A 25,542-nucleotide genomic window follows, 5' to 3' on the forward strand; every position below is an offset into this window, starting at 1 on the left:
GTCTAGTTCTGGGGCCCCCATTATAGAAAGGATGTGGATGCATTAGAGAGGGTGCAGTGGAAGGTGGCCAAAATTATTAGGGGGCATGACCTATGAGGAAAGACTGAAGAATTTGGGTTTGTTTAGTCTACAGAAGAGTGAGGGGTGATTTGATAGCAGCCTTCAACTTCCTGAAGGGGGGTTCCAAAGAGGATGGAGAAAGGCTATTCACAGTCGTGACGGATGGCAGAACAAGGAGCAATGGTCTCAAGTTACAGTGGGAGAGGTCTAGGTTAGATATTAGGAAAAACTATTTCACAAGGACGGTGGTGAAGCACTGGAATGGGTTACCTAGGGAGGTGGTGGAATCTCCATCCCTAGAGGTTTTTAAGTCTCGGCTTGACAAAGCCTTGGCTGGGTTGATTTAGTTGGGATTGGTCCTGCCTTGCAAAGGGGGCTGGACTTGGTGATCTTCTGAGGTCTCTTCCAGCTCTATGATTCTGTGATTCTAAGCTTCATGTTCACAAGCTCTTACCCACCTCCATTGTAGTACTTGGGAGTATGGAGTAGACATGAGGAAGTGCTCAAAGAAGAAAAAGTCAGTTACCTTTTGGTAACTGGTGTTCTTTGACATACATTCCTCATGTCTATTCCATGATCTACCCTCTGTCCTCACTGTCACAGTTTCTGACAAAAAAGAATTGATGGTGGGGTGAGCCAGTGGCACCCCTCATACTGCACCATACAGTAAACACCCCACAGGGAGCCAGAGCTGGTCCCTCATAGATTCTTGGTCCCCCACAAAAAAAACTTCCAGCACTGGTGCACATGGTGAGCACACACACCTAACAAGGGATCTTGAAAAACGTCAGTTACAGAAAAGTTTGGTTTAAATTGTGCATATCTTTATTTTCACAATAGTTGAGGGCCAAGATTCTTATCTCATTTTCATCAGTGTAACTACAAAATAATTTAATTAGTTGAGTAGAGTTACTCTGGAGTTGTAGCGGTGTATTTGAGATCACAGTCTTGGCCCAGAGACAGCAGTGCAGTTTCACAGAACTGTACTCTTGTAAAGATAAAGGACAAGCTGTGTTTTCAGAGGAATGTCTTGACAACAAAGTGCATCACTGAAGGCCACCTCACTCACAATGAAGGTCTGTATTTTAAAATAGCACTAAAACAAAATAACTGCTGTGTTTTGGCAAAGGTCTTAACTATTTACAGCACAACGTAAGAATAGTAAATAGTGCTTCAGTACCCAGATTGCCCTAGCTGTAACCCCACACCTGGAAGAAATACTATAATTATGTTTTTAATATTTTTAAACATAGTAGCCTTTATCAGTTTAAATATTCTGAAACCCAATCTGATATTGCTTTTTAAAAATGCATAATTTTTATTTCAGACAGCTGCATTGGGTCTTAAATCATATATTATCTTTATAGAGCTTTTTGCTAACATATGTTAATTGGCTGTTTTCTGTGACAAATTATGAACTCTTACTTTGATGAGGTTCAATTGCAATCATGTTGGAGTCGAGTACGCAGAGTTTCCAGCCCTCACTGGCTTCTCAAACCACTACAAACATCTGCACGTCACTGCAGTGCTGAGTAATGGCAGGATTTGGGTTGGTCTGATTTCTCTACAGATTTTTTTTTCCACAGGATATTTTCAGCTCTTTGCACTAAATCGGTTTCAGGGTTTGCCCTTTTTAGCAGAAGTGTATTCTAAAATTAACATCATGTCTTATATAAGATTGTCAGAGTACAATGAGAAATAATTTACAGCACAATACATTCAGAAACTGTTTTGATTCTACTGAAACTTGAGTGCAGTTGGTAGAAATGAAGAATCAATCATTATTCATGCTCTGTGTTACAATTAACATTTGTAGGGGTCATGTAGAATTTGTGGGAGCAAATGTGTTATTTATGTTTTAAAGTCAGTATGTTTTATTTTCCAGCCAATTGCATTTACTAGCTCAAGTGGTTGAGATTCGTTTTATTTTTAGAAAATTGGAGAGTACTGTATCTCTTTTTTTGATTTTTTCACTAAGAAAATTGTGTTTCCCTTCTGAAGAGGAAACATATGCCTGATTATGTTTTGCATAACCTTGCACATCTTCCTACCAGTAAATGAAAGATTGCATTGCAATTTCAGTGTCTTTGTATCTCCTTCATGTCTAAGTGCTATTGTGATTACATTTGTTAAGCATGTAATGAAAAGAATAACAAATAGAAAACATATTTCAGCATGGTTAATGAGTTAAAAGATATGGAACCAGTCTTGCTCTGAACTTTTTTCAGTTTTTACATACTACTGTGATGGCACAATGTGACAATACTAGTAGTTTTTTATAACTCATTCGTTACAAACATGGCAACATACAACATGTGTTACATGTCAATAGTTTATCAGTCACGGCTGGAGGTAGGTTACATATAAAGGAAAACAAGAATGGGTTTAAATGGAGGGAAAGAAATCTAGTGATTAAATGATGTGAACATCATCCTTTTATAAATTGTCAAACAATGTCAATTACATTACAATTAAATTAGCAGACTATCACATGGCTCAGCCTTGACCTAAAGCAAATGGCTATAGATAAGTCTGTCCTATTTGTTCTTCAAAGTAAAGGATGGGGGTTAAATTTCAAGGCAGGTGTTAGAGTTTAGAATAAGTAGAGCCAGATGTGAATAGAAGCTACTTCAGTCTCATGAGGCTGGTTTTAATGCAGCCATTTCCCTGAGGTAACACACAATCAATGAGTTCTAATCCTGGGGCTACCTGCATTTATGTGAAGGCATGGGAACGTTGCTTCACAACTTAGTACTGAACATATGTGAAAAAAAATTAGAGCAGAAATTAAGGGTAAAAAGGTTAATTTCAGAAATTACTTGTGAGTACCATGTTCTTTTGTAGCTGTGAAATTAAGATGATTTCTGAGAGGAAAGTATTAAAATGAGGAAGGTTCTTGTAAGAGCATTGTAAACAATCTAAAAATGATGCTATGGCTATTACATAGTTTCTTCTAATCACTGTTGTTTAGAGATATACAGTATCTTAAAGGAAGCATTATGTAGGTCATATATAGCACAAGTGAATACATTTAAGGATTTCTCTTTGCTAGAATGTAAGTGAACTGAAACGGAAGACTTAGAGGAGGATGACTTCAGAAATATTGTCAATACTTCAGTATGTCTGCACCATAAATTGATACATTGTGTCTTGAGTTAGTCTACACAATAGCATTCAGTTCCACTTGATAAGACTAGCTTAATTGGCTTTAAGAAAATAAAGCAAGGTAAAGAAAGATGTACAAGTGAAAGAGAGGACTTGGCACTTTATTGGATTTTGAGGCCTGTGAGCCATGTGTCTTAATTGGGGCCAGTTGGGATCAGTTAATAATTGCTGTCAGAAGATCAAATTTAATTCTCTTTATAAAAAGACCACAGTGGGATAGAGTTAAACAAATTGTCATCTGAGGTTTCAAATGAACAAAGCTTTAATTAGGTTGATAAGGATGCTGTAAGAGAGAGAAACAGGAAATTGATGAATGTGCTACATACCATAATGGGCCTTGTCTGACAGTAGTGTCAAATATCTTTATTTTGAGAGGATGCATATTAATATGTAGAGTTATTTTGCAAGAATAGGATATGTATCTAAATGCTTTTGACAAATAAGATAATTAGAAACTTTTTGAACTTCAACGATTCAGACTACAGTTTGTGACTTTTACCATTTTGTTGTCTACTTTAGCTTAGGGAGCAACTTTCATATAATGTATTTATGTACTTTCTCATTATCTGTGTCTGATGAAAATTTCAGGACTCTTTGGGTATGTCTACACTACCACCCTAGTTCGAACTAGGGTGGTTAATGTAGGCAACCGGAGTTACAAATGAAGCCCAGGATTCCACGAGGAGTAACGGTAGTTTGGAATAGGAAGCCTAATCCGAACTACCTAGTTCGTGCCACGTGTAGCCGCGGGCACGGAGTCTGAACTAGCGGACATTTAAAAATGGCGGCGCCCGGCAATATGCAAATGAAGCCCGGGAAATTCAAATCCCGGGCTTCATTTGCAACTCCGGTTGCCTACATTAACCACCCTAGTTCGAACTAGGGTGGTAGTGTAGACATACCCTTTATTAGTTATATTGAGTACAACTGCATTTTATGGGAAATATTTAAATTAATTAATTATTCCTCAATACACATGTACAAGGTAGGTCGGTCTTATATCCATTTTATGGATGGAGCAATTGAAAACAAATTACTCAGATGACTTAATTTATTAGTGGCAGATGCAAGATTAGGAGTCAGGAGTGGCTGCTTTTCAGCTTTTGGCATGTTCTTCTATACTATGCTGCCTTTTCAGCTTTACTGCAGTTTTTTGTTTCTAAGACTGTTTTGTCAGAAATTACTTTGTATCAATAGAATTATAAAAGTGCTTTTTCTGAGTAAGCATAATGTATATTCAAGGCCACAAAAAGATTAGCTAATGTATCTTTTTATTGATTCTGTTTTGTTTTTGTTCAGCTTACTCCTATGATAATAATAAAATGAGCAACATTGACAATGATCTGTTAAGAAAAAAATTATTTCCAGCTGGAACCGAGATTGGCAAACAAACTACACTTGGTTACTAAGAATGCAATCCGCTAATGTACTTAGATGTCTATCTCCCTTTTTTAAGCACCTCCGTGATCCACAAAACTCTTGCTTAGATGCAACCTAACCCCATAGGGTGCCAAGTAAGACTAGAGGCCTAGTTTTTGCATCCCACCATGCATGCTGCAGCTACATTCTGGGCTCCTGGGCACTTAAACTGCAGCATGTAGCTATCCTGTGTCTTAACGGGCTCTCTATTCCTACGTCCCTGTAAACCTCATTCCACAGGAGTAAGGTATGTTTTGGAATAGCGGGTCATTTTGAACACAGCTCCAAATTACGAAATAAGCTATTTCAAAATAATATCAAAATAAAATAAACAACTTTTGTAGCTCAAATGACTTATCTTATTTAAACCTACTGTGCAGTGTAGATGCACCCTTATTTCTCTCCTGACCCTGTGCCCTGCTCCCTCCCACTAGGCATCCACCTAAGTACCAGCATAGTTCTTAAACCTGGAATAGGTATTCAGCTGTCTGAATTTCATATGGAGACCTGATCCATTAGGTGAGCTTGGAGGTTGCCTACTGGATCTGGTACCTCAGGTCAGTTTACACATAGTATATGATTTCCCATGTAATATTTAGCACAGTGATTACTATACTCATCCAGGATTTGACTCAAGCCCTCCCACTGCTCTGCTAGAAGGGGAAAATGAATTTTAATAGGGATTAGCTTTCTCTCAATGGGCTTGTGTACACAGCAGCATTATTTCAGAATAACGTCATTTATTCTGAAGTAACTTAGTGCACATCTACACAGCAAGCCCATTATTTCAAAATAAATTCAAAATAACTGGTTTCTTACTCCAACTTCTGTAATCTTCACTGTATGAGGAGTAAGGGAATTCGGGGGAAGAGTGCTCTATTTCAAAATAAATGCTTTGGAGACATCCCCAAAGTCAAAATAAGCTATTTCAACTTAAGCTATGCAATTGATGTACCTCAAGTTGCATAGCTTATTTCGAGTTCAGTCCTGATGTCTAGACATGCCCAATGTCCACTCTACCCACTGGTTTCTTCTGATGCTGGGTTTCTTTCAATCTTTCTACTACAATTAAATAATTGAATATTAATTGGGTAAGTGAAGGAATTAGAATGGATCTGAAAGGCCACAGATCTCTCTTCGAATCTGCTTTTCCCCTCAGGAGGGAGGGAGACTTGAACTGAGTTTCTTTCACATCCTGGGGGAGTACTAAGCTGCAGGTTATAAGGGAGATTCTCCTTTCCTCCCAAGCCTTTTGGTTTTTGGGTGGGAGGACCCAGGTAATGACTTAGGTGGCTGAATGCCTTTCTTCCCGCAGTTCATGGATTATGAGCAGTGATATATGCCTCCCTGTACCCAGGATTTAGGTTCTATGACCATGTGAGGGGTAGGGCTTAGCACAGACATTACTCATTTATGTGTTCCAATGGCTGGCTGAGGTGGCTCCCTGTCTAGTGAGCTGGCTTTGTGGATTGTGGTCTAAGATTTTTCTCTCCCCTCTCATTGTATAGCAGCCTAGGTGCCTATCTCTGGCTTTGTGGATCACAGTGTTGTTCCTGTGATTTTTCTAAATATTGCAATGCCTAAGTCCCATCCTAAGTCTGAGCCTAAAAGCAGTAACAACACAGTAACAAGATTCTCTTGTACATATAAAGTATATTCTGTGTATCTATCTTCAGATATTTCTCAGTGATGTTGACTTTTTGTATTAGATGTTGCCAAACATACTTTTTGAGGTGTGTGAAAGGGGGCTGAAGATAAAAAGAGTAACCAGCTGCATGTGCAATAGAATGGTTACAGCTGGTTATCTGTAGACATTCTGTGATGCTAGATAGTGGCTTTTACACTGGCAGACAGTGTTGGGTTTACCTTTGTGGTGAGTACCTTTTGAACCAGTAGAAATTTATTTCTTCAAGCCTTGAGGTGAAAACTGCTAGACATCTGTTGTTTGAAGAATCAGAAGAACAAATCCTCATGTGGAAAGTATGAATTATTTAGTCTTTGAGAATTATATTAGGTAACTAAGAACTAGAATGTACTTGAGCAGAATGCTAAATTAGGTGTTTGATGCCTTTTTAACTGATTTCAAGATGGATCTTAGGTATCTACAGTTCATCTCTTGTAACCCTTTTGATGTTCTGGATTTAACACAAGTACTTGTGTTCAGATGCAGCTTGTCTGAAGACAAATATATATGTCTTAAGCTTCTCTACATCTATCTCTCACCTGCACAGCTGCTGCTTGCTCCTTTCCTCCCCCAAAACACCCACAGTCCAGATTCCCAATGCAAAGCACTTGAAGATGTCCCCACTCGAAAAGCAGGCCAGCATTCTCAGGCTCCCTGACCACTGACTCCATGCCTGAATCCATGCCTCTGCTTCCTCCATTGCCAACACCAAATTTTTTTCCTGTCTCCTGGCATGATATTTTCTTGCATCTCCCCGTTGCTGGTACCCATACAGAGGAAGATATCAGGAGTCTCCGAAGTGGGGAGATGCGTCCTGTCAGGATAGGGAGGAGCTAGGTGGCTATGGCAGGTAAAGAATGATGCAGGACTCACTCCATCAAGAATACCTATTTATCCTGCCTCCTAGCAGCTAATATCTGTCATCCTCATGAAACAATACCCATCTGGAACCTAAAAACCCAGGAGTAGAGACAGATACTGGATAACAAACACATGGAGAATATTCCATGTCCTAAGACTGAAATGGGTTGTCAAAAATCGCTATTATCACATGGTTATATAGATGTGAGTTAATTAATTTGGCATTTTGTTTTTTAAAGTAACAGACACATCCTTATTCCAGGTGTTATTAAAATTGTACTTCACCTATTTAACAGAGTTATTCTGTTCTAATTTCTGAGCTGCTTAATAATAAGAATCTATTTCACAGACAAAAGCAGATTTTTTTACCCCTATTTTGCTAAGTGCTGGTGTTTTCAGAGCAGTTAGCTTTATTACATTCCTGATATACCTCTCATCTGCTTGTGTCCTTGACAAAAATATGTTAAAATGGCACTGGACGCCTTAATGTAGAGTTTTCAGCTGTTGTGGTCATTGGGAAGTGGGATATCATTGCCTTGTCATTTCTACATTTTAATTCTCAGCTGTCTCCAGGCAGATAGTTGAGTTTGGGAAGCTTCATAGCTTCTATTCTTTACATATGTCATATTAACACTTGATCTACAAGCAGGCTAGACCTTACATAATTTGCCATGGCAAATGACAATGATGAAAAATAAATGGACAGTTAGATTCTCAGCACACTATCCACTGTATTGTGCAGACTACTTTATATTTCAGGAAGATCACAGTTTAACACTCAATATTGCTAGTGAGATCAGATACTATGGAAAAAGACAAGTTTCTAGAGTTGGATACAAAGAAGGAATGGTGATCTTACCCATTACCAAGATAGCTTCCCCAATTATCACCTCTAATACCATTAGCTCACAGACATCCCACTCTCCCCACCTCTAATATCATCAATTCACAGACACTTACCTTCCTTCCTTCCCCTCTCCCTCTCCCCCCCCCCCCCCCGCATCCTCCTCCTGTTCTGAAATGTGATTTGTCCTTTTCATATGTGTTCATTTTTTTTAATTGTATCCTTTGGTATATATGGTTGTGAATATTTTCTTCCACTATTTGATCTGAGGAAGTGGGTCTGGCCCACGAAAGCTCATCATCTAATAAACCATCTTGTTAGTCTTTAAAGTGCTACATAGTCCTGCATTTTGCTGAAGAAGGAATGGGGCAGTCTTCTGTTCATTCTCTGCTAAGAGAGTGACACATATAAGTTATATTAGCTGCCTTAGACTGTTGGAACAATTAACAAAATAAAACTATTTGGGTAAAAGTTATATCTCTAGACCTGTGCTATATGAAAACACTCCTTTTTTCTATGAGTAATGCTCATCCAGGGTCTGATTCTTCTCTTACACTAGTATGCATGAGAAGTAATTCCACCAAAATTACTGAAGTTATGTGGCGAAGAATCAGTCCCTGATTATAAATATAGAAGATTCTGTGTCTCTGTGAGTGGATTCTGTGTCTCTGTGAGACATCTTAAAAAGATGTGTATTTGGTGCAAAAATGGTCTAATGTAGAACCAAAGTACGTTCATGAAGGGTTAGACTTCTCAAATTTGAATTGAGATAGCTACCGGTTATTATATATATACAATTTACAGGGACCATATTGTGCCCCGATGGAGAAATGCCAAAGGAGAGTCAAGAAAACTGTTCTGTTACCCTCTTGTTGATCTCATGGTGGGTTCAGGATTTGCCTTTCTGTGGAGGAAAGCAGGGTTTCTTGCTCATGATCCCCATTGATCTCCCAAGGTTTGCTTAGATTTTGAAGATCCTGTGAGGTATACTGGGTCTCTGTCATCTGTAGTTTGCCCTGTTTCCCAGGAAGCATATTAGTAATGCAAGTATCCACTCTGGTACACCTCTTTACAGGGCTCACCAGTATTGCACCTGTGCGTCAAAAATGTGAATGCTGTTCTAAGCTGTTATACCTCTACTCTGCCATTCCAGCAAATGTCCTGTTCATCCCATCTCCCTCCACTTGCAGATTATTAGATTCAAACAGAATCTAGGAGAAGGGAAGATAATAGCTACAGAGAGAGCTGAACCCAATGATCTCTTTCTGCACAGAGAAGCAAGATCCACAATTAAAGGGTCCCATTCCCATGCCAATGTTTAGAACATAGCAGGTGCCTAAATTTAGAAGCTCCCTGCACTACCTAGTAGGCTGGGCTCAGTTGGTGGTGTATCAATATGGATTAAGTTTAGGCCAGACTCCACATTTAACATTACCTGCAACTTGTTTTCACACACCTTGGGCCCCAAATGGCAGTACTTTCACTGTACTAGGTCTTCTCATGTTTACGCTATTTTGGACTCAAATTCAATCAAAATGGGATGAAAATGAACATAAAATATCATATTATTTCAACAACACCCATACTAAAACCTGAAAATAAACTGTTTCCAGTTTGGCATCTGACTTGGAATGGAACCATGGGGAGCAATTTAGATGAAGGGGTCAAAAATCACCCCAACCATATAAAAGGGTCAAAGTCAAGCTTGGCCCTTCTCTAATTTCCATCATTTTTTGAACTTGGAAAGAGGCACTGTATTGTGAACCCTTGAATAGGCAAGCTATACTACAGTATTGATCAGGAAAAAAAGCAGTTCAGCTTCCATCTCATCTTGAGGAATAATGCAACAAAAATACAAGTAATAAGAAGTCCAAAGTAAAATAGAATGATTTTCCAGACAACAAAGCATTATTCGGGGATACATCAGACATAAAGTCAAACATCAGTAGAAATAATAACTTTACAATTGGAGACTAACTCCTAAAAATAAAGTAGATATGTTGTGCTCCCACTTAAAAATTAAATAGAGAAAATATTAAATAGATAAGAAGATATTTTAAATTCAGGAGGTGTCTTTAAAGTCAGTAGTAAAATTAATAAAATCAGCATATTTAGATAAATGATTTAAGTTTTATCATTATAATGAATAATCTAAATATTAGAGAGAATTGATTTTACAACTGGTGAGCCTGTGAATATTTTGCCATTTACTGAATGCACAGATAATATTCTGTAGTTTGCTCTTTTTTCAATAAATTATGCCAACTTTTTGCAAACTAATGTATAAGGAATAGATGTGTTGAAACTGGTTAAGACATTACAAAACACATTTTACCTCAGATAAGATAAACAATTGAAAGGATCAATGAAATTGTTGCACTCACAAGCCCATGCATCATGTTTAATGTTTTTTTCAATATTACATATGCTAACTTCAGTAGTCTATATTCATATGCTATGTTACAATTTAAAAGTTTGCCTTATGCTTCCTGTAGCAAAATGCATGGTCTCCTGAGATAAATTTAGCAGATCAGAATGAATTCCCTCCCACATCTTTTAATGTGGTATTCTGACCATAAGATCAAAACACATAAATGTAGGTTATGTTCAATTTCTAAATCAGAGTGTTGTGGACAGATGTTTGAAATCTTAAAATGACTCATTCATTTGTTGCATGGCTCCTTGCCCAAATGAACTGTACTGTAGAGTGCATCGTTTCTGTATCTCAGATATGTTGCAACAATGATGACATACAATATATAAATGTTATAAAAGGTTGCTGTTAATCACTCATATTCTGCCCTAAAGTTACATTCATACAAATCTGAACAATCAAATTTACCACTGATGTTATCTCTGTAGACCTCAGCAGAATTACATCAGAGACAAATTTTACCCGATAAGATTGCTCAGTGCAGAATTTGGCCCAGTGACTTTTGCCCTTGATCTATATTTATTGTAATACCAAACAGTACAGGATGGGGGGACTCCAAATAATCAGCCATCTTTATTTGACACAATGTATCTCTTTTTTAAATGGCAGCGCTTTTTTTATGTGTACATTGTACCTGATCATCCGGTCCTTGTTCATGTAAAATTTCTGTGGGAATTTTGTTTGAATAAGGACTGGTTGGGGATTTTCCTGATTTTGCTGAGCTGAGGTGTTTTTTTGGGGGGGGAGGAGGGAGATAATTATTTTAATCAAAGAAAACAAAATTTTCTCTGACACATTGTTCAGCATTGTAGGTTTATGTAGCTCTTTCTTTAGGGCCTGATCCAACCTCATTAATTATGTTACTTGAAAGAATCCGATTGTTTGCAATGGATTTTTGCAGCAGACCTATCTATGTTAAGGTAAAGAATTTTTTACAGCATTTTTCATTTCTGTACATTTTTTGATAATATACAGGCTGTTCTGGTTTTTTTTATTATTATAATTGAAATCTAATAAGCCTGCTCACGAAACATGCTTCCTAGTAAAAGAGGAAAAATCTTCAGATCAAGTCTGTTTCTTTTGTAATGCAACCATGAAAACTTTAATCAGTGACACATTTTAGCTAAGTTTCTCTGGGGTTGCCTTCGTGTTTATAAATTAACTATTTTGATTCTCCTTTAATACTTCTTACTACCCTTCATGTGACTTGTTCAAAGCAGTGTCTGTCTGGGGTGTTGCAGCAGTACAGATTCAGACAGTACTGTTCGGAGAAGGAAGTGGAGAGTTTTGGTTCCCATTTTGCGCTTCTGGAACAGTTTAGGGAAGGAAGCACCTTTACACCTTTTATTGTTCGTGGTTGCTGACATCATATCCTTCCCTGACCACTCTGTGCGTGTTTCCTGCCATTCTATCAAGATTCTTCTGTGTTGCAGAGAGGGAGGGGGAGAGTTTTTGTGTGTGTATGAGGGAGACAGAATGAGAGGGCGGAGTGGTTGAATGATCTGCAGCATTTGTCCTTTACAACGTATTCCTTTTTCTTTTTTTTTTTTTTTTTTTTTTGAGGCTCAAATCACTCTTCCATCAGCTATCTCTGCCTGTACCAAATCATACAGTGAACAGAAGCCCGCCAAAATGAAGTTCCTCTTTTTAGTAAGCAGTCTGATTTTTTTTATATTTGAGTTTGCAAAAAAAGAGAAAAAATGCTGAAGACTATAACTCCACAGCATGTAACTATGACATTTTAAAAAATGCAGCTTGTTTACATGTAACTATGTCATTATGTTGGAAGGTTTCTTTTATGTGGAAAGTTATTTCAGCGAGGCTTCTGGAATTATTTTTAGTCCTTTTGGATAATGAAAGCCTGCAGGACATCTTGAGTTTTGTATCACTTGCAAGTTTTCGACTTAGTGTGCATTATTTGCATTTGAAAAATATAATTTGATCAGTTAACAGGAACATTAACAATTTAATACCATAAACTGTATTCCTTCAGGAGTATCCAAACAGTACCATAAGCATTGATGATATTCCTAGAGCAGGTGGAGGGCAATTGATAATCTCTATAATTCTTTACATTCTGGATGACACCAAAAGTTGTCAGTCCTTAGAAGTTTATGACTCATGAATCAGATGTACTGATTTATTGATCTTAAGATACATTATACTTCATCCATAAAATGTTTTTATATATGTTCGTAGGTGTGTGGGTGCATGGGTGTAGACACTCATATGTGAAATATATAGTTTAGAACTATTATGTGTATGTGGACATATATTTATATGTATGTGTATAAAGGGACAGATGCACAAAATGCCACATATCACCATTTATTTTATTTGTAATTGGAATAAAAATATCAAATTATAGAAAGGCAAGAAATTCACTAAACAAGAACAGTAATTTTTATCTATCATTAGGTTAGTAAGCAAAAAAATAGGAGACTAAACAAAAAGCCCCTTCAGGTGAATTCAGTAAAAGTAACATGTTGCTTTTGGGTAACATTTGCTTTTTTGTGTAATTTTGAGATAGATAGCTATGTATGGGATATCATCATTTTTTTCTCTCTCAGACATCCTGTAAATAATGTGCTATCTTCTGCACTTGTTTTTTCTTGCTAATAGATTGTTCCTTCAAACAATGGAACAAACTTTGCTCTGAGTTACACTGATATAAGTTTGGTACAGTCAGTGAATTTGACATCCAGACAAAATTTGGCTCAAAAAGTATTGTGTGACTATTTTAAGAATAGTTTGTGCTGCACTGAGTATTAATAGTTCCATACTCTGAGCTGTCTATAAAAGTTTTTGTTATTTGAAATATTGGTCTTAAATGTGGAACTGATAACTGTGTGGGAGAGGGGCTCACCGTATTATTATTTCACAACGTGCTGGCTGTGCCCTTCCTAGTAGTTTTTCAACATTCACTGATTTTTCTGTACTCATTTGATCTGTAAAGCAGCTCTCATCCTTGCTAACCCTGTCACCACTTCTCTAATCTGTCCACCCTGACCTTCCACCTTGAAGTAAATAAGAGCTTAGGCAGGCATAGTGCTGTAAGCCGATAGTGCCACCAGCTTCAATTGAATGAAAGGAAAGGAAATTGTTCCATATGCATTTGCTGTTGATTAGTGTCTTGGCTTACTGTTACAGAGAAAGCCTGCTAGACACCTTTGGGTCCTGCATGTGCATGGGAAATACCACTTTAACTTGTTCTTTGTATCTGAGGTAAGACTATAGGAAAAACAGGAAAGAAACCCAGTCCAAGGAAATGTAAGACTGTTTCTAAAAATAGCCTGGTTTTGTTTGTCAACAGTGAATATCAGATGGAACTCTGTCTACTAGATTTGTTTAGGAATAAAGTTTGCATAGATACATTTTAAATAACTTATTTTAGTTTGCCATCTATTTATGTAATATGATCTGGTGACTGTCATTTTAAGTAGTAAAAATGTTGCTGAACTGTTTGAAAAGGGGGAAAAACTGCAGATGGCACTTTATCTTGATGGCTTAACAAATTACTCCATCTTGCACGCCATATACTGTAAAATAATATTGATTAGCAATATACAAAGGCATTCAGATATAGACAATATTCGGAGCTAAACCTTGTTTAATCCAGCAGAATTGATTATATCATAATAGTTAGTTTAAGCCGTATAATCAGCTTTAATCTTTGAGCTATGATCCCAGCTCTTCTTAAGGTGCTAGAATTCTGAACAGCATCAAGTTAAATAAATACAAAGAAAATGAAGATCAGATAGAATGATGTCCAGCTTTTCTACCTCAGTTGCTTTGAATCAGAGCCAAATAATGGATTAAATGGCCAGGACATTAGCTTAGTATTACATAACATATTGTGGGAATCTATCAATTTGGCTGTGAGAGCAACAGCTTAAAATGAAGAAGAAAACTCCAGTTTGTTGTAAAATTGCTAAATTTTGACAAATGAATAAATTATTTTAAGTAAACAGAATGGAGGTAAAAGTAATAATGCACTGATCATTTTTAATTCAATACTTTTGAGATTGTGTGTTTTTTTAACTGTTTACAAATACTCTTGTCATACTCAGCTGATAATTATGGTAAATCTTAAGGGCAATAAGAGACAAAATGAATATTCATATTAATTGTATTGTTAGTTTTAACATAATTTGGGTATGAACTTTTCAAACAGTTTTTTCTTTTGTTGTTTAAGTAATATTTTGCAAACCTTTAAAATTATTCCTGAAGTGTATGGCATTTTGTGGCAATATATGGAATATTTGCTGTGTACTGTCATGTATTTATAAATTTTATTTAACAGTTTCTAATTGTTTAATGCACTCATTTTTATAAATTGAAGAGGACTAAGATGTGGGCTTATTATCAGAAATGTAAAAATACGAATTCAAAACATTCTTTATTTAGCAACTGTTCTTATTATTCCATTCTTCAGAGATGAAATACATTGTGCAAATATTCTCAAATGGAAAAATTCTCATTAGCTAGTTACATGCCTGCGGTACAGGTAGTTTAGAACATACTTTGAAATGTCATGAGCTAAAGAAGTACTTCTTTTTCTCTTACGGTATTTTAAGTAGTACTTGAATTAACTGTATGTTTTTTAAAGAATGAGATTAAAGGATTTAGATTTAAACTAGCTGACATTTCTCATATATCAAATAGCACTTTAATAATTGTCCATCTCATTTGCATAATGAGAGGCGTTATCACCTTTGCTGTCAAAACATAAGATTGTTTTCTCTTCAGGAATGAATTAGCTGGTCTACTTAGCATACACAGGTACAGAAAGGTTCATTAACTCTCATATTTAGGTAATTTTTCATATTAGCACTATGAATGATATTTTAAAAATAGAGATACCTAAATCCCTCAAAATTACGGAAACGTATTTCAGTCATCTCCATCGTTTCTTGAAAGATCTGTACGGTCATTTATAATTATAAAAATAAACTTTCAGGTCACTTCTATTAATATTGATTAATTGACTTTTATAACTGCAAAATAATTTGCTTGTACACTAGATCATAAATTAGGGCACTTGGTAAACTCTCTGTAATAACTTTTACTTATTTAGCTTTTTTAAAAATTAGTTTTATAGTAACAGTTGATTTCTTTGTGTACCTAACAGGAACGGATGCAGGGGTCTGTGAACTGAGTAGTGCAAGTGCTGAAGAGGGAGAATTGTTTTGAGGAAACGGGAAAGAGGAAGAAAAGAGAAGGAAAAAATACATAATTTCAGGGAAGAGAGAGAGAAGAAAAACGGGGACTATGGGGAGAAAAAAGATTCAGATCACAAGGATTATGGATGAACGTAACAGACAGGTGAGTAGCAAAAAATACTGTATGTATTGGAGCTTCATGTTATAGTATATTGCTGGAGTGATATACGCAAGGTATTGGTAATAAAGAAGATAAAGATTTTGAAAATATTTTACCTTGTGTTTGTTACACAGCACATGAATAAATGAATATGTAGTGTGCTTTTGGAAACATCAAGATGTCTGACTTGTAAGTTTATTAATATGTTACAGTTAGGGGTTTGTTGGCATAGGCCCTGATCCTGCAAAGACTTATGTGCTTACTTAACTATACACACACTAGAAACAATCCCACTGTCTACCATGCACAATGCATAAAGTTAACATGACTGCAGGTGTTTGCAGGACTTGGGCCATACTACCTAATCCTGCAAACCCTTACACAAGTGAATAACTTTATTTGAATGAGGAGTCCCACTGAGCTCTGTGAAATGCCTCACATTTGTAAAATGATTCATTTCTGTGTATTTTGGCACAACCGGTTTCACATCTATGATACAGGAAAGTGCTTGTGCATATGTTGAAGTCTTTGCTACTTAGGTGTTAAACAAGGATTTTGAAAGGAGTCGGCATAATGCTGTTTAATAATTAGGACCTCATAATGCTGGCATATTTCATGCACCGTAAAACAAAGAGTCTATACTGATATTGGCAGGAAATAGATCTGCCAGGGTCAGTAATCTAACTTTGTTTTTAAATATTCATGACAGTCTGGTAGCAAATATTAACAGCAGTAAATCTGCTGGTTGAATGTGATCATCAGCCTAAATAAATGCTTCTCTATTTTAAGAAAGATAAGTGTCACTATTCAGGGTCTTCAATTAAAACCTGTCAATGTATATCTGAGATATTGTACTAACATTTGAAGTACACAAATACAAAAATAAGATATATAATATTACCAAACAGTATGACTAGTTACCCATTAAGAGTATGGCTACAATTTAGGATTATCCTACTGTAATTATTTTCTATACATCAAAAAGCATTTAGAATTCAGTTAATATTAATATACTAATTGCATGTATTTGATTATTTTCTTTTATATGCAAATGTGTTTTAAAGAAAATTATGTTGTCGTTAGGGCTTAAAGTCTCAAGCAACCCACTTCAGGAATAATCTATAATTTTAGTTTTCAAGTGTGTCTTCCCATTGAATTTATAAGTGCTGTAGTGTGAGCATGCCTTGTGCTCTTCATAGCAGAAAATCAAGTTTAAAAAGCAAACAATGCTAGGATTTATGATGGATACAGTCTGTGTTTTCCCTACAGGTTACTTATTGCTGTGGGCCAAGACAGAAAGCAATAATTCTGTCAATATAAAACCACCATATTTGTTTTAATTGGTTTGTAGCTTAAAATTGAAATTAAAGTTGAAATATTGAGCTAAATGTATCATTAACCATTTAGACACTAGTTGTTTTGGCCAATACCATATTACCACAATTTCTTTCAAAGCATGTATAAATTTACATGCTGTAAATAAGGCCACATAATTTTGCTATTAGAAATGTTAATTTATACTGTATCTGTAGTCTCCACTTTCATTTGGTAACAGAAACCAATAGTGGACTTCAGTTTCCAGTAGCTGTCAATCTGGCGCCTTTCATGAAGACTAAATTTACTTTAAAAATAAATAATACAGATCTCTAAATCATTTGCTGCAGTACTCCACAATTTTTAACACTAGTTCTCAGAATTAGTACTATTTAAAAGCCTTTCTTTGGCTATGTCTAGACTGCAGGCTTCTTTCGAAAGAGGCTCTTTCGAAAGATCCTCTTTCGAAAGATCGCGTCTAGACTGCAGGCGGATCTTTCGAAAGAGAAATCCGCTTTTTCGAAGTCTGGATGCTCTCTTTCGAAGACGGCCTCTTTACATTGAAGAACGCCTTCCTTCGAAAGAGGAACTTTCGAAGGAAGGCGTTCTTCCTCGTGAAACGAGGTTTACCGCCATCGAAAGAAAAGCTGCGTTCTTTCGAAATAATTTCGAAAGAACGCGGCTTGAGTCTGGACGCAGGGGAAGTTTTTTCGGGAAAAGGCTACTTTTCCCGAAAAAACCCCTGAGTCTGGACACGGCCTTTGATTCATACGTATTTCATCAACAGTCTTATAGCAACTTTTTGTCATAACATTGGAAGACTATAGCTATAGCATCACTATAGAAAGGGTTTCTTTTTCTAGTATTTAGTTGTTTTCATGATGTTGGTAAACCAGACTTAATAACAAATCTGGAAGAGTAACTGTACCATCTTTTAGTGTTATGCACTGTAAGTGGCATGATGCTGTTGTCTCATTTCTAGTAACATTTTGAAAACCCTATGGCTGCGTCTAGACTGGCATGATTTTCCGCAAATGCTTTTAATGGAAAAGTTTTTCTGTTAAAAACATTTGTGGAAAAGAGCGTCTAGATTGGCAAGGACGCTTTTGCGCAAAAGCACTTTTTGCGGAAAAGCGTCTGTGCCAATCTAGACGCGGTTTTGCGCAAGAAAGCTCCAATCGCCATTTTCGCCATCGGGGCTTTTTTGCACAAAACAGTTTTTACCTGTCTACACTGGCCCTCTTGCGCATAGTATTTCCGCAAGAACACTGACAATCTTACATTAGATTGTCAGTGTTTTTGCGCAAATTCAAGTGGCCAGTGTAGACAGCTGGCAAGTTTTTCCGCAAAAGCAGATGCTTTTGCGGAAAAACTTGCCAGTCTAGATGCAGCCCATTAGTAAACTGTTTCTATTGGTTTTTCTCCTTTGTACATTAAGGGCATGATCCAGAACCCAATTCAATTAGTGAAAATATTTCTGTTCACTTCAGGGGCTTTGCTGTAATAGTAGTAGCAATTCAATGTAACTGGATTTTCATCAGCTTTGCTGGTTGTTCTTTTAACAATTTGAGTAGGAAGTACTACTTCACAAACATAGGTATTTTTTGTTAAAATACTTCACATCCTGTCAGCTGTTGCTGCTTTTTAGCACAGTTTCTTCACTGGGTTTGTGTTTTAAATGTATTTATTTGGGCATTTTTAAAAGATCTTCTATATATTGATGTCTACTATTTGTGGAAACAGAGGAACAACATTAATTTGGAAGCACAGAAAAGGGAATTCATATAACTGTAAGACATTTTTTAATGTTCTCTTTTTTAAAAATCCCAGTTAGAGCAAACCTTACTCATGCAAGCAGTCCCATACTCTAATGAGAATACTATTGTATGAGTAGAGAACTATTCACCTAATATATGGATTTGGGTTCTTAGCCTGTTCCTATTATAAGCAAAGATTTTCAGAATAGGCACAGACCAATAACAAACCTGTTCATCTGAATCTGTCACACAGTCGTTTGTATTGAAACTTTCTATGTAGTTCCACTGAGCAAGTAGGGTTGGATGCAGAGGGTAGAGGAGTGTGCTTCCCATGCGCAGATCATGCTGTGCCTGAATTTTCTGCAGGGTAGCACATAATGCATAGGAAGGCATGAGGCATGTATCAAGGCTAGTGGAACCATTGCTATGTAGATCTTCCGATCCTCTCCCCACAACACAGATGCCCCATAAGGGCTCACTGACACTTCTTCAGACATTTGGCTGGAGTACCTTCTGCAGAAGGACTCTGAAGTTGATCTGTGGTCTGGAGAAAGTGATTTCTGTCCTTTATCCCCCACAAATTCACCCCACCTGATTAGTCAGGTTGAACCCTGAGCAGTGAATTTTCCCCATTGGAATAGAGGTGGCAATTGTTTGTTTAACTAACAGATTACTACTTGCTGTAATAGAAGTCTCTTATGCTGTGAAGAGTTCTTGTATCAGCAGTTTGAAAGAGGCAAAAACAGTGAGGTCCTCTGGAAGTAAAAGAATATCTCTAAAAAGAGATGTATTAATGTGCACTCAATTGAGCATGTTCAATTACTTGACTATACTGGGCTGCTTGGTTGCTAATCTAACCTTAAATAGAAATTAAATCCTTTAAATTGAAATAGGTGCAAAAGAATCATAATATAAGCAGCCAATGTGAACAGCATCTTTCCTCATTTAATGTTTGGTTATAAATTTTAAGTAAATAATGATGGAATGAAAAATGCTCAGAATTAACAGGCATGTGTCTCCAACTGCAAAAGAGGGGTTAAGTGTGAAATGGATACAGGATCTGTGCTTTTCTTGAAATAGTTAGAACAAAGAAATCTTTGAATAGTTAAAGAAAAGTTAATACAAATTCCTCATAGACCTGATCCTGAACCATTGTGGCCAGTGGGAGTTTTGCCATTAATTTCAGTGGGGGCTGGTTCAAGTCCTGTAGTCCTGGTGTAGCATTCACTGAATTTTGTTTGATGGATGCTGGCAGTGGACCAAGTTCTGCTTGACTCTCACACATTGGTGCATGGTGAGAGAAGGAAAGTGCAAGTCGTCTTCTTCCCTGAACAGCCCCAGAGTCGTCCCACATAGGGAACCTATTGCATTTGCCCCAGACCATTTCTCAGAAGCCTTTTCACTGCATTTTAAACCAGAGAGAGGAAGAATATCTTGTAGCCTCATGTTAAAAGCAGATGGTTGGAACTCTGCCATTGGCTTGCTACTACAGCTGTACTAGCAACTGGGAGGCCAGTCAGAGTTATCTGCATGCTCAGATTCTGTGGCATCATTAGTTGAGGTGGCAGCCAGCAATATTAGCCTTGTCCTCTAACTCTGGGCCATAAGTTCCAACAGAGACTGGCCAGCAAATAAGATTGATGAGGAAATTTGCAAAACATAGAAAATTAATGTTCTGGTTTTATGGCTTTTTATTTCAAAGCTCAAAAAAATTTCAACCAGTTCTAGAATTGACTGTAATATGGAACAAAAGACTATTGTCAAAAAATGTCACTTGAATTTTCCCACATTTAGTTTTCAAATTTTGAAATTTGAAACATGTCAATCAGTCCTAGCGCAAGCCATTTGCAGTTATAATGGCCTCCCATAGAGAAAGGTGAAATGGTAAAATGGGAAGGTAGAGAACTCCAGAAATTCCCTTTCTATGACCCAAGCAAGACAGACCAGTCTTAACAGAATGGCTTGATATCCATAATTATGTTACATTACTGTAATAATAGGGCATTTTGTGATATCTAATTAGAGGGTGTATTGACCCAAAAAATACCTAGGTAGTGTTCGATTTTGACCAGCCTCCAAAACATTGCTGTGTATCTCCATCCTTTATTCTTATTATTAAGTGTCTAACCATGCTGGACTTCACTGTTACAACTTGTGAGACTAGGATAAATAGGATTTAGTCTTAAATATGGTCTGATTATTTTCCTTCCTTCATTCTTCTTTCTGATGTTTTACAGTTCTTTATTTTCCTATTTGTGAAGCATACTCTTACCCATATTCCTAATTTTAACTGAGCTCTGTTAGTTAATGACTCTGCACATTTTGCTTGAAACATCTCCTTCAGTTTTGTTATCAGCTGGTGGGGAGGGGGAGGGTAGAGTACCATCAAATGCAGTAGGAAATACATATATAAATATTCAACACTTCCCCCAGAGTAGCATGGCTCTGTAGCTGGTCTGAAAATTATAATAAAGGCATTTGGAAAACATGTGCAGAGCAATTTTTGCATGTTTACGATTCTTAGATCCCAGCACATATGTGAACCTAGGTAAGACAAGCCTTGCTACAATTCTCAGCTGAACAGAGAACAAATTAAAGCAGATCAGCAAAGTGAGGTTACAGGGCAGGGATGAGTATCCTGGAGGGAAATGTCCATTTACAGGAAGACCTAGTTTCGTTCAACTGACTCCAATACCTCATGCTGCTAGTTTAAAAACTAGTTTCAGACTAAGGGCCATCTATTTTTATCTACAGTAGCTCTGTTGAAAAGAACAGACTATAAGACCGTTTCAATCAGAGCGTCATCTGCAGAAGCAAAAAAGGGAGCCTGACGATTTAGTGCACAGATAAGCACAAATTTAAGAGGACATTTTGTGAGATTCCCCCCCCCCCCCCATTTTTTTTTCAGTCAGCTCTCACGAGTTAACTTGATTTTATTCTGGTTTTGAGATTTTAGGAGGTTGGTGGTTACCCTCCTCCTGTGCTCTATTTCTTCATGCCTGATTTGCCACCCTTACTCACATTAAATAGTAATTTGCATCGCAAGTAGTGGCACTAGAACAGATTATCCTGTTCGGCACACCTTCTAGTTTTATCAGCTTGGCTACCTCAATATTGTCTCTTTAAGTAACAAAAGATGCATACCAAATGTTAGTGGTCAGGTTCCCAAAATTTTAATGTCCCAATTGGCCCTCATTCCATTTTAATCTAATTTTTTTTCATGTTGTACTAACATGAGGTTCCATACATGGTAGAGAAAATGTTTTCCAATAGATGCTAACCTGATAAGGAATTTCAGGGCTGTGTGTAAGTTTAGGTGTATTTATATTTCCAAAATATGCCAGAGAATAATTTGAATTTAATTAGCTTTAGGTAAATATTTAGGCCAAATTACTTTTAATTAGAAGTATGAATGAGCAGCCTAAGTAAGGCAAGTCCAGTAGTAAATATGGTATCAGTAAACATACCTGTGTTGAAAACTAGAGCAGATAGAACTACTGCCTTTCTGTCTCATAAGGATTGATTTGGAAGGCCCTGAGGGAGAAAGAGCTGGAGGTGGGAAGCAGAACTGAAGCCATTGTGGAGAGGAAGAAGTTACACTCTTCCTGTTATGACAGGAAATGCAGACAAATGTGCTTCCTGACCATTTGCTCAGCAGGGAATGAAATATTCTTTGACCTTTACCTTATGAACATTTTAGTTTTGTTGAACTAGTAAACATGTTTTTTTTTACCCTAAATATTTATTTGTACCTGCCAGAGTTAGTGAATGTGGTGGAGATAAAAAGTTAATTTTATTGTTCTTTATATCACCTAGACTATGTGTATATGGATAAAAAGGATATATTTTTTCACTAATGAGATGCACTTGTCTATATATTTATAAATATATATATTGTTTATAATTTATAAATAAGTGAGTTAATCCTATCTGTTCTAATGAATGAAGGAGAATGGTATAACTGAGATTGACCATCATTATACATATCATGCAATAGACAAAAACATAATATCCAACCATTCTTCAAGTCTGAATATGATATAGATTATGTTTTGAGGAATTAGAACATCTTAGAATATGTGGGAATAAAAAAATCTTTATATTGTCTAACCTGATAATTTGTGAGTTGCTATACCATCCATTAATTAACATATCTCTGATTTATTCCTCTTCTCATTATTCATGAAGACAAATGTCATAATAGAGATCAACCATCACAGGACTTGTGAAAAATTGAACAATCTCACAATTTTGTTTAATTTTTTGATCCATTATTTATGTGCTGATATACTGATAATACAGTGTAATGAAAAAACACAGCACCTTCATTTTTGTGAGGTAAACATGAAATGCTGAAGGAACCCTGTTTTATAAAATAGGGGCATTTAATATATTACAGTTGTAATTTTAGGTCATTCTACTTAGAATTCCTCTTTAGCAATGCTGTTGAGCAAGTCATGGCTCAGTATGCTTGAGGCTGTTGAGCACAATAGTTCTTTTTGCAGCATAACTCGCTACTGTCTCATCCCTATAAGTTATGCTGGAGGGTTACAAGAACATAGAGCAGGCTGCTGAAGAGTCCCTTACTGCTCTTTAAAAGGCCTTTCATTTAATATGGCATGCCCAGTTGTTGTCACATAAAGGAGGGTTTGTCTAGAGGGAATCCTGCAGTGGTGCTGCTTCCCACTACTACCACCGCTGAACATAGTCATAAGGTTTGTTGCAGGAGAACCTTTTTAAATGATAATCTGAGTTGAGCAGAATAAAATAGATTGGAGAGTCGGGGGTGGGAATAGATGGGGGGGTTCATCTTCTGAAGAGCTATCAGAATTTGGTTATAAGATAGGATAAAAATGTCTACCCTGGAATAGTTGTCAAAGGTCACATGACTCATACATGGCCATCTTGATTTTATGCTGAGGAGGATACTTCATTTGATACTTCTTGCTTGCCAGATACTTCATATCAGCTAGCCCCACTCTGACCCCGATGTCAGGAAATCTGACATTGGAGACTGAGCAGGGACAATCAGCACAACACTCCACAATTGCCAGGTAGAGTGTATACATCAGATACTTGAATACATAAGCTGGGTCCAATTTTCCCAGACCCTCACTTTAACATATACATAGTGTCAGGAAATGTCTAGGGATGGGATGTACTCCTCTCCTCCTTTCAGTGCTAGCAATTGTACAACTTTATGTCTGGACAGTAAGAGAGGAGGGGAGAGACCTGACATATTGTTAATGGATTGGATTGGATTGAATTACCTGCTAGAGGGCAGGGTAGAGCATAGGCTCTGTTCACTAATGACTGACACTGAGTACCAAGTATTGCTATTACAGGCCAGTCACTCACAATCAGTCTCTTAGATTTAGAAGTCAAGCATGAAAGAGTCCAGAGGAAAACAATGTAGCATCAGTGTAGCAGAGACAGGTCATAAGCTAAATCAGTAGAGTTAAAGCTTCTACCTCTCAGCATTGATTACTGCTCTTATGCTGTGCCATTCACATCTACAAGCAGCACAACAATTCTGTTATAATTTTAGATAAATAAAAACAATTGACACTAGATTGCTGTTTTTTTCCATTACTCCGTCTGTTGGTACAGTGTCTGAGTGGAAAAAGCACATGTACACTTTGCATTATTCATTCAAGTATGTGAAAGGACTTATATACAAAATCAGATCTCCTAATGTATTTAATTTAAACAAACATTACTCACCACAAATAAAATGCCAAATTCTGGCACTGTGCTAAATTATCTTCCTAGTGAGAGCATATCTCAGCTGTGAAGCAGTGTGAATGTGCACCTGTATTCTGGTTAGCTATAGCCCCCTTCACGGACATCACAGTCCCTGATCCCAAAACTGTGCCTAAGAAAGCTCCTTCACCATTTTGGCCTTAGAAAGCTTGCAGGTCTTTTTGTAGTCCATTAGACTACAGGAGGAGAGTTAGAAATAGATTGGAAAATGTCCTCCCCCCCCCCCCCCAGTTGCCTTTGACCATGCTTTCCCTCTTGTGCATGGACCAAAGTTTAACCTCTAGCCAGAATATGGTCCAAAATGCACAAATACCTAACCTTTACTCATGGGAGGCAAACTAGGAACTGGATTTTTCACTCTTTCTTTGGTTTCTTTAATATTTAAAACAAGCATGTGGTTTGCTCAAAGCCTGGACAGTTGTCTGCATTTAAACTTCCTTACTTTTAGGACCTGATTTTCTGAGGTGCTAGACATCATCGTGTTTAGTGAAAGTCCTTGGGCTCATCTGCATTGAAAAGCAGGCTCCAAATAAATCAAGCAAGCTGTATTCAGAGCTTATGTAGAACATGAGCAACTTGATTTGCTGCACAAATACATGCTCCGTTCCTTGCACATTACATTCTGAAACACTGCTTGGCCACACTGGTTACACAGTACTTATAGAACTGTACTTTTGAAAACTTAAAAATACTGGCATTTGCTTTTCTATTGTGTATTTCATGCGTGAGAGGCTTTTAAACGTGGATAAATGCTGATCTCATTCAGGCAGCCATTTTACGTTTCTCAAAACTTCCATGCTTCCCTTGATTCCCTGATAGTCTTACTATCATCATAGACTCGTCCATGAGGCTAGGACCTCACAGATTGCCTAGTAAGAGTCTGATAAATCTCCTGACAATAACAAAAAATATGGAAACT

General features: G+C 37.0%; 1 protein-coding gene across 13 annotated transcripts in view; it reads left to right on the top strand.

The window, feature by feature from the left end:
- Positions 1–25,542, top strand: part of MEF2C (myocyte enhancer factor 2C) — a 168,620-nt gene that overhangs the window by 64,567 nt on the left and 78,511 nt on the right. For 11 of the 13 annotated variants that reach the window (XM_075932165.1, XM_075932166.1, XM_075932175.1 and 8 more), the window contains one exon: positions 15,599–15,792. In XM_075932165.1, coding sequence (XP_075788280.1) covers positions 15,739–15,792 — 54 coding nt within the window. In that variant the 5' untranslated portion in view covers positions 15,599–15,738. Of the gene's footprint in view, positions 1–12,030; positions 12,118–13,552; positions 13,693–15,598; positions 15,793–25,542 lie in introns of those variants that run through there. The other 2 variants (XM_075932167.1, XM_075932170.1) reach the window with 2 other exon arrangements.

This window comes from Pelodiscus sinensis, chromosome 6 (genome assembly GCF_049634645.1).
Source record: "Pelodiscus sinensis isolate JC-2024 chromosome 6, ASM4963464v1, whole genome shotgun sequence".
NCBI lineage: Eukaryota > Metazoa > Chordata > Testudines > Trionychidae > Pelodiscus > Pelodiscus sinensis.